At 47.4% G+C, this 16,481-nt stretch overlaps 6 protein-coding genes across 6 annotated transcripts; 4 read left to right on the forward strand and 2 right to left on the reverse strand.

Annotated features, from left to right (window-relative positions):
* Positions 1-719: 719 nt before the first annotated feature.
* Positions 720-5,968, forward strand: TSTA_054260 (nuclear migration protein (ApsA), putative; the record flags this gene model as incomplete). The annotated part of the gene is made up of 3 exons (XM_002486981.1): positions 720-1,115; positions 1,174-5,206; positions 5,262-5,968. 3 exons carry the CDS (start codon positions 720-722, stop codon positions 5,366-5,368), a joined length of 4,536 nt encoding a protein of 1,511 aa, XP_002487026.1. The 3' UTR covers positions 5,369-5,968.
* Positions 5,969-6,450: 482 nt separating this feature from the next.
* On the forward strand, positions 6,451-8,096 carry TSTA_054270 (uncharacterized protein; the record flags this gene model as incomplete). Its single annotated transcript, XM_002486982.1, has 2 exons — positions 6,451-6,538; positions 6,635-8,096. 2 exons carry the CDS (start codon positions 6,451-6,453, stop codon positions 7,468-7,470), a joined length of 924 nt encoding a protein of 307 aa, XP_002487027.1. The 3' UTR covers positions 7,471-8,096.
* On the reverse strand, positions 7,622-9,645 carry TSTA_054280 (uncharacterized protein; the record flags this gene model as incomplete). Its single annotated transcript, XM_002486983.1, has 2 exons — positions 8,371-9,645; positions 7,622-8,315 (listed from the first exon to the last, which is right to left on the reverse strand). Exons 1-2 carry the CDS (start codon positions 9,585-9,587, stop codon positions 7,622-7,624), a joined length of 1,911 nt encoding a protein of 636 aa, XP_002487028.1. The 5' UTR covers positions 9,588-9,645.
* Positions 9,646-10,224: 579 nt separating this feature from the next.
* TSTA_054290 (uncharacterized protein) lies at positions 10,225-12,567 on the reverse strand. The gene is made up of 5 exons (XM_002486984.1): positions 12,045-12,567; positions 11,688-11,984; positions 11,357-11,634; positions 11,167-11,297; positions 10,225-11,118 (listed from the first exon to the last, which is right to left on the reverse strand). Exons 1-5 carry the CDS (start codon positions 12,547-12,549, stop codon positions 10,383-10,385), a joined length of 1,947 nt encoding a protein of 648 aa, XP_002487029.1. The 5' UTR covers positions 12,550-12,567; the 3' UTR covers positions 10,225-10,382.
* A 275-nt stretch (positions 12,568-12,842) lies between these two features.
* Positions 12,843-13,614, forward strand: TSTA_054300 (sugar O-acetyltransferase, putative; the record flags this gene model as incomplete). Its single annotated transcript, XM_002486985.1, has 3 exons — positions 12,843-12,952; positions 13,003-13,239; positions 13,299-13,614. Exons 1-3 carry the CDS (start codon positions 12,852-12,854, stop codon positions 13,612-13,614), a joined length of 654 nt encoding a protein of 217 aa, XP_002487030.1. The 5' UTR covers positions 12,843-12,851.
* Positions 13,615-13,852: 238 nt separating this feature from the next.
* Positions 13,853-15,802, forward strand: TSTA_054310 (SH3 domain containing protein). The gene is made up of 4 exons (XM_002486986.1): positions 13,853-14,149; positions 14,226-14,543; positions 14,603-14,719; positions 14,769-15,802. Exons 1-4 carry the CDS (start codon positions 14,039-14,041, stop codon positions 15,627-15,629), a joined length of 1,407 nt encoding a protein of 468 aa, XP_002487031.1. The 5' UTR covers positions 13,853-14,038; the 3' UTR covers positions 15,630-15,802.
* The last annotated feature ends 679 nt before the right edge of the window (positions 15,803-16,481 follow it).

The following is a 16,481-nucleotide window of genomic DNA, read 5'->3' on the forward strand; positions in this document are numbered from 1 at the left end:
GCCCAGTGAAGTCCGTAAGTCTGCGCGTTCGGCTTCGTGGCAAGCATCGCCTTAATTCATTTGTCTTTCCTTTTCACTTTTTTCCTTCTCGTTCTTTTTGTTTTATCATTTTGCCCGTTGTTGAGAGTACCCTCCAACCCCATTCAATTGGTGCCAGTTCGGAGATCTGCGTGTGGTCGTTCGTCCAGGCAAAATTGACGTGTTGTGATTCTTTCTACGGTTTCACTGGAGCCAGTTGCCGCCTTCCCGCTTGGTACAGGCACACCACACCACCGCGCGTACCTTACTTACCATTGTTGGACACCCTATCAACAAATCCTTATAATCACTTTATAACAGTCCAACTTCAGCAACAATATATTCATAGCTCTGTTCGCTCGCTTTGTGGCTCATTCAGTGAATGCGCTTCGTCACTCCAGTCGTCGTCTAATTGAAAACGCCAAGACACGCCGATTTGCCTTGTCTGTTAGGCACGAAATTACTCATCAGCCAGCCAGGGACACACATCGTTTATCGTGGATTATGTGTGTATAAACACCTCGCCCAATAGCACAACGTAGTCGGAAGCGACTGTACGAGGAACGCTCAGTTTCAATCTTACTGTTGACCAAACAATTCAATCGGCCCCTTGATCATTTCGGGCCCGCGCACGACTTACTTCCAGCTCCAGCAACTGAACTACGCTGGTATCTGGGAGTGAGCCAAGCCGTCTATATATCATGGAGGATCCATTCGTTTCGAGCCCTGATGGGCTGGTAGGAACTCGAGAGCCTCATCGGTATTCAACATTCGATACGCAATTATTCAGCCTGAGTGCCTCGTCGCCATCCCAAGCTAAGCGGGCCCTCGAGGCGCATTTAGCCGAGACAGAACGGAGACTGCAAGAGGCATCGAAACTCGGCACAGCACTCGTCAATCAACAGAGGGAGCTGACAGACAAACTTCAGGAACTGGATCAGCAGCGAGATGAAGGCGAGATCACCCCAGAACTCCGGCAAAAGTTGATCGAGTTGGAGAAGGAGTACAATGAGATCGGTCGCGAAAGCGCGCGTGCCTTTTTAGTTCCTAAGCGGGCAGTCAGTGGTGGGGAGAATACTCCAGGCATTGATCCACGCGTATGTGTTAATTGCAAGTGTTTTGGAGGGCATATGAATACTAACTATGCGGATTTAGTCCCCCGCAGCGGCTTCCGTTTTCACGAGCCAAGCTAGTGCGTCGCCATCCAAAGTCAGCGTCCCTTCGCGCAAACAACGGAATCAACCTTCAAGTCGTGTCCATGATATTGAATTCGCCACTGAGATCTCAACCTCCCTTCTTGCGCAGGTTCGCCAACTACAGGCTCTTCTCGCTGAACGAGAAGAATCTTTGAAGGCCGCGAACCTGGAAAATTCCCGGCTCGAACTGGAGGCCGAAGGGTTTACACAGAGAATTCGCGCCCTTGATGAGAGCGAGCAACGTTACAAGGATGAAAATTGGAGCTTGGAAACTCAGATGCGCGAACTAGCGGCAGCAGTCAGAGATTCTCAAGAGCGCGAAACAAAACTTACCAGTGCATTGAGCTCTCTAACAGCTGAGAAGGCGGGTATCGAACGTGAGGTGGAGGAGTTGAAGCAGGCTCATGGAAAGCTGTTGGAGGAGCAGACTGCTACACAGAAGGCGCATGACTCTGAAGCAAACCTGTTGCGGAGGAATTTGACCAGTGGAGATGCGGAACGAGTTGTTCTTCAAGCCAAAGTAGAGGAATTGACATCTCAGAACCAAGAACTCGCCAGGGCTGTTGCATCCATGCGTAATAGACATATGGAGGCCGAAACGCCTCGTCCCCGATTGCATGACGCCGAGGATACAATGCCAGAACAAGATAGTCCCGAAAGCTCACCACCTCCATCGCCCAATAAGCAGACGCCAAGACACGGTCATCTCGAAACAGAGACCTTAAGAAGCTCCTTGGGTCATGCTCACCGTATGATACAAAACCTCAAGAGCAATATTCATCGTGAGAAGACGGAGAAAATCGAGCTCAAGCGAATGCTTCAAGAAGCTAGGGATGAATTAGAGACTCGCCGACGCGAAAACAATCCTCCCGGAAGTGGTACTAAACGCCAGAGGATCAAACCCGATACCTTCAAAAAGCCGCTTCCTCGCTCCGACCTTCTTGGGCCTAGCAGAAGGGGTCGCACTGAGATCACCTTGGAAGAATCAGACTGGGAGGATCATACGAGTGAAGCAAGCCCAACGCGCACGGTTCGCGGCAAGCGTTCTCCACAACATGGAACTGATCTCAGCGATGTCTATCAAACCGCTGCCGAGACCGATGATGCTTTCGAGACTGCCCATGAACGTGAAACCACTACGGAAAGCGAGGCCTTCCAGACTGGTGCTGAGAGCTTGGCTGAAGATAGCAATGCGGATCTTACTGAAACCGAGATAACGAGAACTCCTCGTCAAGCAGTAACTCGTCCCAAGAAAGTTCCCTCTCAGCTTTTCAATTCAAGGGCTGGTGATAACCTTTCTTATTTGAGCACCGCGTCTACCTCGGATGACGATAGCGAAACCGTTCACACGCCGATACAGTCGCAACGTAATCGTGTCAGAGTTAGCCGCGGCGGGTTCCGGCGAATTCGACCATCTGGAGAGGCTCCAATGGCGTCTTCCATCAATGAAGTTTCCAGCACCCATAATTCGCCAGCTAGTTCATTCCAGCATGAGAACGCAATTCCCATGGGCCAGAGCTTATTTGCAGAACTCGAGGAACTCGGCAGTCCTGGCAGTGATGGCGATTTCGGCACTCCTATACGCTCGACAAATGTCATATCTCAGCCATCCACTCCGCTTCAAAATCTGGTTAGGCGAGCGTCTCAAGCATCGATGCCTCTGAGACCCACGATGGTTGATTCATCTACCATGACGGACGCTTGGGAGCCCGAGTCTGTTCCTGTCCCAGTCCCTGAACCAGTTGCAACCAATGAAAAGTCAATTGAGACATATTCGCCAGACCGCGTGGATTCGTCCACTCAGTACACACCTTCAAAGCCATTCATGGGAGCAAATGGCGAGCATCAAACCGCTTTCCCAACTCCACCGAAGACAATATGGGACGAATCCGCAACAGCTGAAGACAGAGCCATTGACGTGCGCGAGGTGCAGAATCCTCCGGTATATGAACTGGATTTCTCAAGCATCAATGCTATAGAGACAACTCCAGTTACACCTCTCACTCCTGAACTCACGTTATCAGCTATACTTGATCAATCCACTGAACCTGTAGCGGCGGATATATTCGAGCCACCAGAAACTCTCATTACCGAGAATGTCGAGGAAAGTCAACCTATACAGTTGTCGCTTTCACCGATATGTAGCGAGCATTCTCAACCAGTCGCCTTCGTACTGCCTCCTGCTGAAGCCGCTCCCGTTCCTCAATCTGAGCCGGAGATACTTGTCACGCCTCCCCAGTTGTCTTTGTCTTCGATCCACTTCACGCACACTGAGCCTTTAGCTTTGCCAGAAAAACCACATCCTGCAATTCCTCTGCTGTCAATTGCTTCAATTCAATCCCTGGAGACTCTTCCGGTTGACCCTGTCATCCCCCCCCCCGTGTTGGCACCAGTTCCTCCTGCCGAAATTTCATCAGAACCACCTAGATCTGCTGTACAGCTGGACGGTACTGACCCGAAGCTCAACAAGCAGCCATCTATCATTTTTGTGTCTGAAGATGCAACAAGTCAACCTCAGCACCAAGTGGATCTCGAGAACCATGCGAAGGAGCAAACACCTCCTTTGAACAATATTTCTGGAAACAGCACTTCTCGTGAGAGGCGCCCAAGCATTGTAGAACACGCTGATCAAGCCTGCCAGACGACTGTGTCAGGTAAACTGATTGATCAGTTACTCTTGGACCGCAAGGCTGCTCGCCCTTTTACACCATCAGAGCCAGGATCGATTTCTGGTATGGATTCAACGTTCAATTCTCCTGGTGCAACGCCAAAGGCCAGAACTCCTATTATTGAAGCTGGCACGATACCAACGGCACAGTCGACTCCTAAACGGCCTAGCAGCGCCACAAGTGCGAGAAGAGGTTCTTCTTCAAGTCTTCGCCCGCCGCTACCAGCAGATCACAAACAGCTTATTGCTGCAGCTCAAAATGCTCAAGGCACAACTGGTACAATGGGCCCTCCCCTTGCTCCCGCATCAGTGTATAAAAACAACATACGTCCCAGAACCCCCGGTGAGAGCGTCGCTCCTCCTGCATCGGTTCGTGCAAGGTCGGGACGTGAAAGCCAAGCGTCCACTCGGAGATCCTCATTGTCTTCGTTTGTTTCTGAAGTTGAGGCTAGATTGGACCCTAACAGAGATGTGTTGCCTCAGGGTATCCGGCCTGGTACAGACCCTCGCATGATTCAAGCTATCACGCAGACGATGATTGGAGAGTATCTTTGGAAATATACCCGCAAGGCCGTGTCGGGAGAATTGTCTAGTTCACGCCACCGTCGTTACTTCTGGGTTCATCCCTACACTCGTACGCTTTACTGGAGTGAGCAAGATCCGCAACATGGAACCAAACATGAAAGTAAAGCCAAGAGCGTTGCTATCGAAGCTGTTCGTGTAGTCACAGATGACAATCCTTATCCTCCTGGATTACATCGCAAGAGTTTGGAGGTTCTTACACCTGGACGTCGCATCCGATTCACCGCTGCCACGAGCCAAAGGCACGAGACATGGTATAATGCTCTGTCGTATCTCCTTCTCCGAACCGATGATGAGGACCAATCAGTTGAAATCACCGCAGAGGATGTGGATGAGTTCAACCCAGGGATGCGAAGCACATCACGCCAAACAGGACCTAGAATGTCTGTGTCCTCATACCAAAGTATAAGGACTAACACATCAAAACCACGTGCCGGATCATCGCTATCAGTTCGCCCTGCTGCGACTCCTGGTCGTGTGTCGCCCGCGCCGAGCTCGCTGCAAAACTCTACCCTCCGCCAAGATCAATATCGACAGAGTACATCATCTCGCATAAGTAGTGTGTTCAATGCGACCATTCGAGGGTCTTTTGCCAGCCGAAGAGGCAGACACACCCCTGTCCAGGCTGACAGTATGTACGATAATAGCGCGGAGCATGATAGTGCCGAGGATCTCCGACAGGTGATTGAGCGGCAAGAACGTGAATCTGATCGCTTGGAGAATGTCCGTGCATGCTGCGATGGTTAGTACTTCTCCAGTGTTTTCTCATTGTCATAATCATACTGAATTTTCTATAGGCAAGCACGATGTGGGATCCCTTTCAAGAACAAGTCGATTCAGTCCTGGACTGAAACGTCTATCGAATTCATATAGCCCCCACCACTATCACCATCATCACAATTAATGTATCGAGCCATACTCGTCGATTGGTGATTGGTCATCAGATCCAGAATACTGGACGTTCCCGCTATATATTGTGGTCAACGAGTTTCCTTTGTGCGAGCATTCGACCCCCGAATGCAATTTGCTTGGGTTTTGGGTTCTTAGTTCATTGTTTCAGATACGGACGGAGTTGAATCGTTGTTTTAGCGCTTCAAAAATATGTGCAGGGTATCTATCAGCTTATACATTTCCGCTCTTTTGTTTGAACCCCTATTGTTATTAATGTGTCTGACCGGCAACCGGGCGGTACCTTTGATTTATATGGTACCTGACCTCTTTGGAAGTGGTCTTCCGTATGTCAATTGCTGACATCGATGCCCGGATGCATGTTACTATTCTTATTGAACATTGCCGATGTCCTCTTTCTTTTCGTTTCTAATGCTGAAGCTCTCTCTCTTTTTGTTTTGTCATCGAAGTTACTTTACTTTCGATTTGTTAGAACGGCCGTCAATCATTCATTTTCTTACTATTGATTGTATCATCCTGTCCTCGTTATTATTCTTTTGTCCATTAGTCTAGGCAGGGACACTGATACAAGTAATTACGAAGCTTCTTGGTCCGGATCATTTTAACAAGGACTATAAGTACCTAGGTATGAATATTTGCCTCAAGGTAGATCTGAAGTTTGTCGTTCTCCGGGTTGAATGCCTCCCAAGTATTCTAAGTCTAGCATTCCCATACCGTCTTACTTGGATCAGCTAACTACGTACATCGGCTTCAGTGATATGCTGCATCAGCATGAATGAATGCTTCTACCAACACGAAAGTATGGAGTGATTGTATATGCTAATCAGGGACTTAGGGCTAAAACCAAAACAGATATTTCTACATGCTGCTTTTTCGAGCAGCATACAAAGTCTCAATAAAGCGGCATGAAATTCGGCTCTATCGAGTATAGTTCCATATTAGCTTGAGTCATTTACTCTATATTTTGACCCACCGAGATCATCCCATTCTATATCTATGTTTCGTTATCTTTCAATTCCCCTCTTTCTCTAAACATTTTTCGTGGAGAGAAAGATAGATTATGCTTGTACCGGTGCAATGGATATTGTGGACCCCCCACCGAGTTTCAGCGAATACGTGCTGGGTTTAGTTCAACCTGCTGTCCTGCTGGCATGGTCTTTTAAACGTGAACCTTCCTTTTCTGCTCCTCCATCCCTGTTTCAAATATGAGATTCGCATTGTCAGCATCTACGTAATAAGTTAAAGAACTAACGAGAAACAGATTACGCTGTCGTCGTCTCAGAAACAATCTTCCTACGCGGACAGATCCTCGCACCCATCTTTCGATCCCGCCAAGTTCGGGACGAAGCCTTTGGACGATTCTGGATCAACTTCTCCGTGGCCCGCGACGAGAAAGGAACCCCCATCGTAGACAAGGATGTCCCCGACCCAAGCACCCTCAGAGGTTCATCCGCACTAATTCCAGATATCCTCTCAAAGGCCCGCGGAGTTGTCCTCGACGTTGGTCCAGGGTCAGGCACACAGATGCCGTATTTCGCTGACCTAGCCACTAAAGAAAAGGCTTCGACTATCTACGGCGCTGAACCGTGTGTAGGCCTACATACGGAATTGCGTCAGCGTATTCTCGCCAATGGACTTGACTCGAAATATCATATTTTATCCGCTGCTGCTGATAAAACTCAACTTGTCGATGCGCTCCGGAGGGAAGGTGTGCAGTTCAATGACGAGGGTATTTTCGATACTATCGTTTGCATTCGAGTCCTATGCTCCGTGCCCAATCCCGCTCAGACAATCTCAGATCTATACTCCCTCCTACAACCGGGGGGTCAAATGCTCATTGTCGAGCATGTGATTAACCCATTCTCATTATTCGGTAATCGGAAAGGAGGGAATTTCCTTGCTAGAGTCATGCAGACTGTGTATACGATGTTGGGTTGGAGATTTTTTATTGGTGATTGTGATCTTCTTCGGGATACGGAGACGTATTTGCGAAATGCGGCGGAGAGGGATGGGGGGTGGAAGTCGTTTGATTTGGAGACGAGGTTTACTTGGTCTACGCTTCCGTATATTTCGGGTGTGTTGGTGAAGAGGAATTAACGATGAGAGTTGGAGATTTGGATGCCCTCAGATATGGAAGCCTTATCAAATGGTATATTTGTCTAGTAACCTTTGACACTGGTAGTATGAATGGTATCTATGTATTAAAACACTCAAATAGTTTCATATCTCATAAATGGAACATCAATACTTAAGCAGGCATCGGACGTCCAGGTGGCCACCAGTCAAAAAAGTCCAATGCATCCGCAGTCCACGGACCAGACTCAGTCCTAACAGTACTATTCCGTTCATTCATCGGAGGTCCTGTAGTAGCAAGTGGCCGAGAAAGGGCATTACTTGCGTTGTCCAAATTCCGTAAAGCATTCGTATCCGAGTGAGCTCTGCGAAAGACACGCTCGCTCCTCTTGATGACAGTTGTAGAAAGTCCTTCTGCTATTGATGGGCGGGCTAAATTTTCTGCGGGATCTGAGTTGGATTCCGAAACCATATGAGATATATCCGAATTACTGCGCATAACAGGCGCTCTTTGACCGAGTACCTCGTGCTCGCTGTCTGGCTCCAAGGGAGAAGATGCCATTAACACGGCTAGGTCATCGCCCATGTCATCTTGTAATTCCACCCCAGCTGATGAAGCAAGAGGACCGTACACCGAAGCATGTGTTGGAATTCGGTTCAGTAATCTCGTTTGAGAGTTCTGCGACCTTGAAATCTTTGGTATTTGGATTTGCCCCAAAGTAGTGTCTGGATTTATGACACTGCCTACTATCAACGTATCGGCGTTCGTCGACGTGTCTAGATTCGATTCTTCGAGTATGGCAAGCGTGGAAGCTGAAAGAGGAAAATCAAGATCAAATTCGACAAGAGAGTCCTCATCTGCTGTTGGACTGTTATCTCTCCGTCAACGTGGATTATTTCTTCAGTTTCGAGAGGTTTACTGACTTGGAATTCGTCTGCACTTCCTTTTGGCCTTTCGAAGGAAGGAGCGCTCTATACATGAGTTTCTGACGTGGCTTTTCATTGCTCATGCGTAAAGGATTTATGGAGACGTTGCTGTTGATAATCGAGTTCGAGTTTTCGGACAAGACCTGCGGTCCTGCGGATGAAGACTGCCCATTTGGAGTATTTTGAGTGAGAGGGGTTTGAGCTACGGGTCTTGATTGTCCTCGATGTGCTCGCTCTTTTATTGGTGATGCGCGTGCATCGCCTGACGACGATTTGGGGCCTTTGGTTTGTATTTGAGCTTTTGGCCTGGATTGATTCCGGCCTAGAGTTTGCTCCGAAATTGATTGAGTATTCCCCGAAAAGACTCTGGTATTGTTGGTCAATATTTGACACTCTGATCTTGACTGCTCTCGATCGGATTGTTGTTCCACTGAAGGTCTTTGCGTGTTTGCCATCAAGGATTTTGGGGTATCGGTAGACTTCTCTGTGTTTCGCTTGGTAGTCGAGACCGGAACAGCTTTCGGCGATGGCTTGACAAAGCTTGGATTATCCAAGTTAATTACTTCCGGTCGACTCCGCACCGGCCCATTAGTACTTTTATGTTGTAAGATATCTGACGTAGGTGTCGGTTTTTGTCGTTTTGCGGGCCGTTCGCCTTGTGTAGGTCGTTGTGGACGATGACATTGCTCATACGGCGATTGCGGTGTAACTGAACGACCAATAGGCCCTCTCTGAATACCCAAAACATCATTTAGTGGTTTGAGTGGGTTGAACGGCCTAACTGGTCTTGCCAGGGGTGATTGTCTTGCGTATGAAGCTGATGAAATACCGGAGGACAGCGGAGGAGCCGGGGTTTTCTGCTGCGGAGATTCTTGACTAGCTTTGCGTTTGTCGAAAAGCACGGATATATCAGTCTGCGTGGTTTCCATGCACTCGCTAACTTGTATTAAAACGCCCTTGTCGAGTTCTAACTCATCACCATCCTCGATGTCGTGGCTTTCCCGCCAATGGTGATCGCCTATGAAATTTCCAGCATCGTCGTATACCATGGCGCGCTTGTTGAAGGTGTGGTATTTGAGGTACCCATCTTGCCAGCGTTTTGCCTTGCGGCGAACATCATGAGTATATAGGCATCGGAATTTGATGACTGGGGCGGTGTTTTGACTGGCAGGAACACTGGTCGCGCGATTGAGGGACGAGGACGGTAGAGACATTTCAGCCGACTGAGATGTCAGGAGATATCATCCTTAGATGTAGAGCCTGGGTGCTTCCTAGTAGTGAGGTGGAAGATTGATGGCTAATTGAACTTAAGGAAGGTGACGCGTGAACCGGAAGACGCGTCTACGTTGATGCCTTAGATAATTGTTGCCTTAGGGTTTTCATAAGCAGTAGCCCTGGACAGCGTACCTCAATGTCAAGGAATACACCTGTAGTTTCAGAAATAATCTGGCATGTGTAAGAAGATTACCTACGAATTATTATAGCATCCTGAACTTACAGATAAGTTATAACTCTCCCCGTAGGTCTTCCTCTTTGACCTACGTACCGGAGATTTCCTGAGACGAGCTGGGCCCTTTCCTTGCTCACTACTTGCCGCCTTTGGTACAACTGAGCATGTCCGGTCTTATGAGCCTCTAGAACTCTAGCTTTGTATTATATCAAGGTGATCGTCGAGATGAACCTCTGTGGGATGGACAAAGGATATCCCCGGCAAGGGTCGACTAGCAATCTTCGGTTTACCATTAAGTTAGCTTAGGCCACGGGGATTACATAACCAAAGAATTTTGCCGTTAACTAACTAGTTATTGTATTTTACTTATTTAGGAAATAATTCTGTCAATGAGGTGTTGATAAAGTGCTGGCTGTTCTTGGGAGTTGGACTGTGGGCACAAGACTAACAAAGTGAAAGAGGTGGCAAAGAGAGACGCCGGTTTGAGGTAAACTCAAAAAAATATTGTGCCGACGGCTTTTGGTTGCAGACTCATGATGCCGTGATACCTGATACCTAGTTATCCAAAGCAAAATCGCATCTGAATTCCATGAAGTTGACAAGCTTGCTGTTTCTTGTCAATAATAGACCCCCACCAGACCCCATCATTAGAAGACACACTCCTTTCCCTCCATATCTCCTCAAGTAATGAAGAGGCACTATTGAACAGATTATAGCCCGAGCGTCTATCCCAGTATTGACAGAATTCTCGGATACTTTGTCTCAAAAAGGGATCTTTTGTCTCACACCCAGCAAGAAATAATGGGAAGAAAGCCTGTTTCGCAACTATAGATGTACGACGACAACTTTGAACATGTTCGAAGATCAGTCTTGCATAGGTGACCAGTATATTGGGTGGATTCGATTCTCGATTCCACAGAAACACCCGGGTGATATAGATCAGGAGGCCGTATCGCCATGTCTCAGTGCAATTCCATCGATCGCGTTGCTGCTGCATTGCTTCTTCGGGGAGGTTATTATCAATCGGGGTACTAGGGTTTCTCCATTCACTAATAGAAGCACGGGTGTTATTAACAAGTGCTGGATCGAATTTCGTACAACGCATTGAAAGCGCCTGTTCGTTCTCCCGAGCAAGATTTGTCAGCTGCATCAGATGAATGATCAGGTCTCTGGGACAGCCGACGAGATCAAAGAAACTCCAATACTTGTTGTTCTCTAGAGCCAGCAGAGACTCGAAGTAGGAGTATGGGAGCATGCAACCCTGTCGTGAGATAAGGGCTATAGTTGCATCCCACCTTGAGTAAGGTCAGTGTGGTCAGACTTCAGAGGTCAAAAGAACATACCACAGAAGTAGGGCAACCTGGGCTTGAACTCTTCTGTTGTTGGCCCAAAACTCAGGACCACCACAAATATGGAGAAGCTTTCCGGCGTCGGAAATGTGAGTGGTCCAATTACTAAAAGCGGACTGTGTTGCCTATATCTATTAGCTATATCATAATGGTACCAAATGGATAGAGCACTCTGTCCACTCACCCTAAATAAGAATAGTATCATGGTCGTATCAAGAAGATGCACTGTCCGTGTTAGATCAGAATCCAGGTCCTTGTGATATAGATTTTGAGCAGCTTTATAGTGGTCATCAATTTCAGAGTTTAGATAGCCACTTTTTTCTTGTCTCCGTGCATGATAGCAAGATACAGCTAAAATGGCATGTAACAAGGACCGGGATCTGTGGCAGGTTTCTATGCGGCATCGTAGAGGATTGCTGGGAATATCTCCACTCAGTGGTATAACACAGAATTCTTGATCGTCTAAAATCTGAGTTAGATCCTGTCTTTAGAAAAATTGAAATCCCATTTCTTACACATATTGAGCAATTGTTCATATTTCCCGTATAGATCCTCATATAGAACGGGACTCCGCAAGACCATCAGTTGGCGTGGATCTATGAACGTAGAGTCGACTTGATCCATAGGCGAAGGTGCAGCCGCTCTTTCCAAATCATGACGAGTATCACTGGGTAAACAAGTCTCAGCCTGCTCGAGGCCTATATTTTCAATTGGAGGTAGGCTCCAGTGTTCGAGACTGCTGAAGAAGCAGTCATGTGGAAATCCCATAGAGAAGGGATCAGACACGTCGATGTGTTCATTGTTAACAGTCCCTTCCAAATCCATGTTAGTAACTCAAGCCCTGCAAAAGTATCTCAGGTCACCGTAAGTACCGCCACTTGAAGATGTAAAAAGAGGGCTTCTCGATGTAATTTCATGGTCGGTAGTGTCCCGTGAGATGCTCCTTTGCTTGGAAGGTACTCGTGGTTCAATCTCATAACAAGATGAAAGTCTCCTTCTTGTCCGTGGCTTGCACGATGCAGATGTCTGCTTCTGATCCGAGATTCCCTTGGAGACGAATTCCAGCTTTTGATATCTTTGACTGACAGACCTAGAGAACCCGCTACGTGCATGTAAAGAGGCTTGAAATGACAGAGGCTCAAGATAAAAAGGGTCGTCTCCACGAACAAAGGACAAATCAGCTCTTCGTTGAAATGATTCGCTTCTGGACCATGTTAGCTGCATGGGATAACCACCGCATAGAATGTCCTTGCCAGAACAAGTCGAGCATCTTGGCCGCTTTCTGTCACACTGACGCCGATGGGCGGTACAAGTATGGCAGTCCGTTTTGGCGAATGCCAGGGAATTTGTGCGAGTGTTAGACGAAGAGATGGACATAGCTGGGTTAAGTTAGCTACAAGAGGAATGTATGGAGATTTAGGAAAGTGGAAGAAGACAGTGGCCCGGGTGAAGCCCCACGCAACTAATTATTTCCCGATTGATCTCTCTTGCCATAGTCGGTTAGGGCTAATTGCAGTGGCAGTGCAAGCCCATAATAATTTTGAAAGACTGAAACTATTCCATGGTCAGTCAGTTTCCTAATTCGTTTCTCTTGCCCTTTTAGGAAAAAGCGTGAGAAGGACGCTCATCAAGACAGTGTCATTTTTCTCATACAGACATTTCCCCTTTTTGCAGTCGCCATGGCATGCACCGAGAAGAAACAGGATTTTATTGCCCTTGCTGAGGCGCTCACCAATACGCCGTGGTGTGATGACTACGAGAAAATGATATCCGGAATGTTGTAAGAATACCTCCAGTCCTTTTTGCTGACGTCTACTTACCACCGTCCAGTTACGATTCTTTCGTGCCCGAGCTAGTAGAGGGTCGCCTACGTGCTCGAAAACTTGTCAAGAAGTATAACGATTATCTCCCTGATGATGCAACCAACGAGTCTCTGAATAAAGACCGTGAGATCATGCTGAAGGAATTCATCGGTCGAGTTGGTAAAGGAGTTTGCATTGACCCTCCTTTCAGAGTCGATTACGGGTGTAATATCATTATCGGAGATGAGTTTTATGCAAACTTCAAGTGCGTTCCTGGAGTCGATGGGAGCTCTTCAAGATGGCGGCTAACATAAGCATACTCAGTATGGTGATCCTCGATTGTGCAATTGTGAAAATTGGTGACCGCGTAAAATTCGGCCCCAACGTTAGTGTCTTTGCTGCAATACATCCAACGGAAGTACAGGCGAGAAGAGAGACTCCGGACTATTCAAAGGAGGTGACAATTGGGAACGATTGCTGGATTGGAGGCCACACAGTAATCATGCCGGGTGTGACAATAGGTGACGGCGTGACCATTGGTGCCAGCTCGGTGGTGACAAGAGGCATTCCAAGCTACTCGATAGCTCTTGGGTCGCCAGCGAGAGTAATCAAGAGGGTTGAGTCTGTAGATATGCGATAGATGAAAAGAGAAAGAGTCAGGGACATCTTGCCCTATTGGGCAACCCCCACTAGTCCCAATGTGGATATTTGTGGCCTCAAACCTCAGGCGTCGAAGGTTGTATGACAGCGCTAGAATTTGGCCAGACCTTGCATCCTTCAATCTGTCTTTTTGTTTTGTCATCGTCTTCTTCTTCAGACTGCACATACCAGCATATCTCTGTTTCGAAGTTTTACTCGTGTTTATTGAGACACAGCCTCCGCAGACGCGTACGCATCACGTAACGAATCCATTCCGGTCACCCCGCGGAGGTGCAACCAAGCCTCGTTCGTTACACCTTTCCCATCTCTGTACTGTATGAACTTTTGGATATAGCAAGGGGCAACAGCGCCATTTATACTCAGAACAAACCAAGTTTATATCGAATCTACAAAGTCCCGCAAACATGCAGTCTATGCACAGGCAGTTCGGAAAGTTGATGAAGAGATCGGCGGATGATAGCCAGGTTTCGGTGCTCTTGAAGGACTTTGACAATGCAGATAAACTTTTGACAAAGGTTCGGAATGGATGCTATTCTTCTATTTATACAATCTGTCTATGAACATTTCCGTACTGATACCCCTCCTATCTAGATTATAGAATCGACGAAAGCCTGGCGCGATGCATGGATATCGATCTTGACGTATCAAGGGCGCCTGGTACAAGAATTTGAGACCGTATACGCACCGATTGTGGGCTCCTCAGAAGGAACCAAGAGTCGACCAGCTGTAGAAACACCTAAATCAACTCTGGAAAGGGTCAACCGCCTGAGTCAAGAATTCGAGTCGCTTCGGACGGATTTGCTGGTTGATGTGAATGCTGTGGATGATCGCATGATTCGTCCGTTCCAACAGGCAAAGGATTATCTGGCTCCATTGAAGAAAACAATCAAGAAACGAGAAGATAAAAAGGTTAGCATAAAGCCTCGAAAGTTGTCGTTGGATGTCATTATTGACGCCGAATATTGCAGCTGGATTACGAACACTTTCAGAACCGAGTCGATAACTCAATGAAGAAGGCTAAACGAAGTGATCGTGACAATGCGGTGTTAGCCAAAGCAGAGGCTGACCTGGCGAAGGCCAAGGAGGTTTGTACCCCATAGTATCATTGACGACCCCTAGCTAACTCCGTTACAGGAATACAGCAGTGCAGACGATAACTTGAGACAACACCTGCCACCACTTATTACCGCCGTATTCTCTCTGGTGCCTTATTTCTTAGCATCGCAAATTGAACTGCAAAACGCCCTACTCGGCCATTATTATACCGTTCTTCATACATACGCTCAGGACGAAAATTTCCAGTCGCCGCCTCCGCCAATGGAGGATGTTATTCAAGTCTGGAAGTCTGAATTTTTACCAATCCAGCAAGAGATTGAGAGCTTCACAACTATAGCAAACGGCAAAGCCGTTCGAGGGGATGACGATCGCCGTAACGGAAGTCATTCAAACGGTTTCGGCGTGCGACGTCCGAGTTATAATCATCAGATATCCGCTACATCACCCAGTCGCAATCTTGCTCCTCCTGCCCCGAACCTCGGAACGAAGCCAAAAATTGGTCAGACTTTGGCGTCATCTCCATCGGCTGCTTCCAGTTATCTCAGTGTAAAGTCGCCGTCTCCGGCCGCTAGTACGCCTGAATATGCATCCGACCATTATAGTACCCCCATGACCCCAGGTCAAGCATCAGGCGGTTCTCGCGGCGACTATTTCAGCCGAGGCAGACAGCCATCTTCAGGTTCGACCACGCCTGGTTCTATGTTGAGCACGATAGGAAAGAAGAAACCTCCCCCACCACCGCCCCCTCGCGCAAAGTCAGCGCATCAAGCTGTTTACGTCACGGCTTTGTACGACTTTGGTGGCCAAGGTGAAGGAGACTTGGTGTTTAGGGAAGGGGATCGAATTCGAGTAATAAAGAAAACTGATAGTACGGATGACTGGTGGGAAGGCGAATTACATGGTGTCCAAGGCAGTTTTCCGGCCAATTACTGTCGGTAATCGAATCCGTCTGGAATCAATACGGAATATTATGTGATTATGTTTCATTACGTTCATGATGTGATATCCAAATGCAATGGGCGGAGAAATCGCATGCAACGAATACGCAAGGACATCTATGTATTTAGCGATATAGTATTATTATACGCAACATGTTTTGGTTTCAATTGGTTAAGTGCACTGCGAATCGACCATGGAATTTGAAGAGTCAATATATGGTTGAATCATCACTTTCGGGCTTGACCTGGGAGAGCCTTATATTCATGTTAAGGTATGTATGCAGTATTTGAATAACTTCATTTTGAATGCTCTCCTACCAGATTGGAAGCAATGTGCTCCAAGGGACATGCATGTCAATAGAGTAATCCGATCCAAATCACAACCTGGAAGGTAACCACTAGGTATCATCGGTTTCCTAACAACCGCCCTTGGAACATCCATAAATATCGGAACTCTCTAGGTGCAACTCTCATCCCATGTAGTTTCAAGTCTACCTAGGTGCTGCATTGGTGGAACGGTTACCTACAAACCCGAATATTCAAGGCAGTCCTCCGCTCTGGCTCTTCAAAAAATGGCTATTTACTTACAACTCTCTACTACCTACGAGGATTCATAGAGCTCTCAATCGACAATGTCTTCTCAGCAGATCAATAACGATGTGGACACTCCACAGGCTCGCGAGCCTGAGTCTATCGGATTCCTGGACCTTCCATACGAGCTACGCCTAATGATATATCGCTACTATATTCCCTGCAAATTCGACATTCTTGTAGAGCTGAGTTCAGGAGGAGTAATCGTCCTATGGAACCTCCAGTGCCACCATAGGCAGAGTTCCTTTCATAATATCCTTTG

The sequence above is a fragment of the Talaromyces stipitatus genome, genomic scaffold (genome assembly GCF_000003125.1).
Source record: "Talaromyces stipitatus ATCC 10500 scf_1105507295487 genomic scaffold, whole genome shotgun sequence".
In the NCBI taxonomy this organism is placed as follows: domain Eukaryota; kingdom Fungi; phylum Ascomycota; class Eurotiomycetes; order Eurotiales; family Trichocomaceae; genus Talaromyces; species Talaromyces stipitatus.